This window comes from Macrobrachium rosenbergii, chromosome 48 (genome assembly GCF_040412425.1).
Source record: "Macrobrachium rosenbergii isolate ZJJX-2024 chromosome 48, ASM4041242v1, whole genome shotgun sequence".
In the NCBI taxonomy this organism is placed as follows: Eukaryota; Metazoa; Arthropoda; class Malacostraca; order Decapoda; family Palaemonidae; genus Macrobrachium; species Macrobrachium rosenbergii.
In genome coordinates, this window is record NC_089788.1 from 42,018,520 (window position 1) to 42,020,535 (window position 2,016).

At 48.8% G+C, this 2,016-nt stretch overlaps 1 protein-coding gene across 1 annotated transcript; it reads left to right on the plus strand.

The window, feature by feature from the left end:
• The first annotated feature begins 249 nt into the window (after positions 1 to 249).
• Positions 250 to 855, plus strand: LOC136831054 (uncharacterized). Its single transcript, XM_067091000.1, has one exon. The coding sequence runs from the start codon at positions 250 to 252 to the stop codon at positions 853 to 855; it is 606 nt and encodes a 201-aa protein (XP_066947101.1).
• The last annotated feature ends 1,161 nt before the right edge of the window (positions 856 to 2,016 follow it).

Consider the following 2,016-nt stretch of genomic DNA (forward strand, 5'->3'; position numbering starts at 1 on the left):
GTCCTGGACCATATAACTACTGACAGGGGCCCAGCCTTCCTGTCTGAGCTGTGGACCGCCCTGGCATGCCTGCTGGGGACCACTCACCACAGCACCACTGCCTACAACCCCGCAGCCAATGTAATGGTGGAAAGGTTCCACAGGTCCCTGAAGGCGTCCCTCATGGCTCGTTGCACCGCCGAGAACTGAAGTACCAGCTGCCCCCGGGTCCTTTCTCGGGCTGAGGATCCCCCCAGAGCCAACGGCGACATGTCCACAGCAGAAAAGGTTTTCGGGGAGTCCCTCGTAGTCCTGGGGGAACTCATCACAGAGGAACAGGATGACTTAACAACGCAGAGGCTCTGCGACAGGGTTGGGAAGTTCGCCACCTGCTGGGAGACATATACCAACAGGACGTCCCCCTTCATGCCTCCCAGTCTGTCCCCAACCACCCACGTCTTTGTCAGGAATGATGCCGTACGTCCACCCTTAACCAGGCCCTACAGGGGGCCTTTCCCTGTACTTGAGAGAAACAAGAAGGCATTCCAGGTGGCCGTCCATGGGAAGGAAGACTGGGTATCGATAGACCGCCTCAAGCCCGCGTTCCTGGAGGAAGATGTCGGGGGCACTTCCCGAAGGCCCTCGCAGGAGGTGGTGCCCCCTCAGCCCGCCCCGCCCGCAAGAAAACCTCGTGGGCGCCCCCAGAAGGCCCCGGGTCCGGGCAGGAGTGCAACCCAACACTCCCATCCACAAGGGACCGAAGAAGTCGAACACACCCCAGCTGGCATTGAGAAGGCGCGGACCCCTCTGCCGCCCCAGCAGATACCTGCTTTGATCAGACGTCACCTACGTCTTGGGTGGGGGGGAGTATTGTAAAGTCCCTGCTCAACGGGTTCTCTATGATGAACATCCCATTTTCTGCGGTGCCTTCACAGCTGACCAGAGGTCGCACATACACAACCTTATTATCATTATTGTGATTTGTATATTTATTACCTGTTCATTTGCCCTTGTATCTAGTATATGTGTCAGAGTATTTTTCTGTCCAACCAGCTATTGTTAATCATCATGTTTTCTATATGTACCTGTCCAGTTTTGTGTAGAGAAATCTTTTGACCTCGGGTCACTTGTAAATTTTGTACTGGTGGTCTCTGCATATACGCTGACGTCCACACACCATTTTATAAGTGGGTCGCTTTATCAATAAACCAGCAGTACTTGTCTTCCTGCTCTTTCTTTAGCACCTCTCACAAACTTACCTTGACTTTACCATTAGTTAATCAGGGATTGAAAGGTTGCCATGTGGAATGAGTATCTAGTTACATTAACTGAATTTATTTACTACAGAATAATCAAGAAGGTAATCTGAAAGGCTGATGATACAGCAATTAAGAACAGATAATGGGGAAAATCAGTTGGTAAGCGTAGCAAAGCTCTGTATCTGACGAGGTGACTTTGTCTTGAATAAATTGGCTATCTTGTATGCAACGAAAGGGAACAAATTATTGCTCCGGACTGCAGCGATCAGGGACTCCTTGTGGTATTGATGTGGCAGTACTTTAAGGATTTGATTCACAAGGCGGTGGTTCGACTGAGCAGAGCGTGGCAGAACTCCTGGAAAAAAGCCAGGATTAGCAATCTAGTACAAAGAATTTCTCTTACATGAAAATTATGCACTATGTAGGACTTGATCAGTTGAATTACTTAAATTAATTAGCCCTTAGTTAACACTATGGAGGGAATAATCTAACACTGATCACTGAATTGAATTAGATGGGTCTCAACACAAGTCATGGGGGCGAATCACAGGCTAATTGGTTCGTAGGTTGGCTTAACAAAGGGGCTTTGTTTTAGGAGAATGAAAATTGAAATTTGGAGAAATGGAAAAAGAATTTCAAGGAGAGAAAGAAGATGGCTTATTCACTCATTGCTGTTGACGTACCTGATGCCCGTAGATGTTTTGTGCTTAACATGTAGGGGCTTGGCTGATCAACTTGATTAGTTGTCACCAGTGGGAGGAGTGGAAGGCGCCCTACT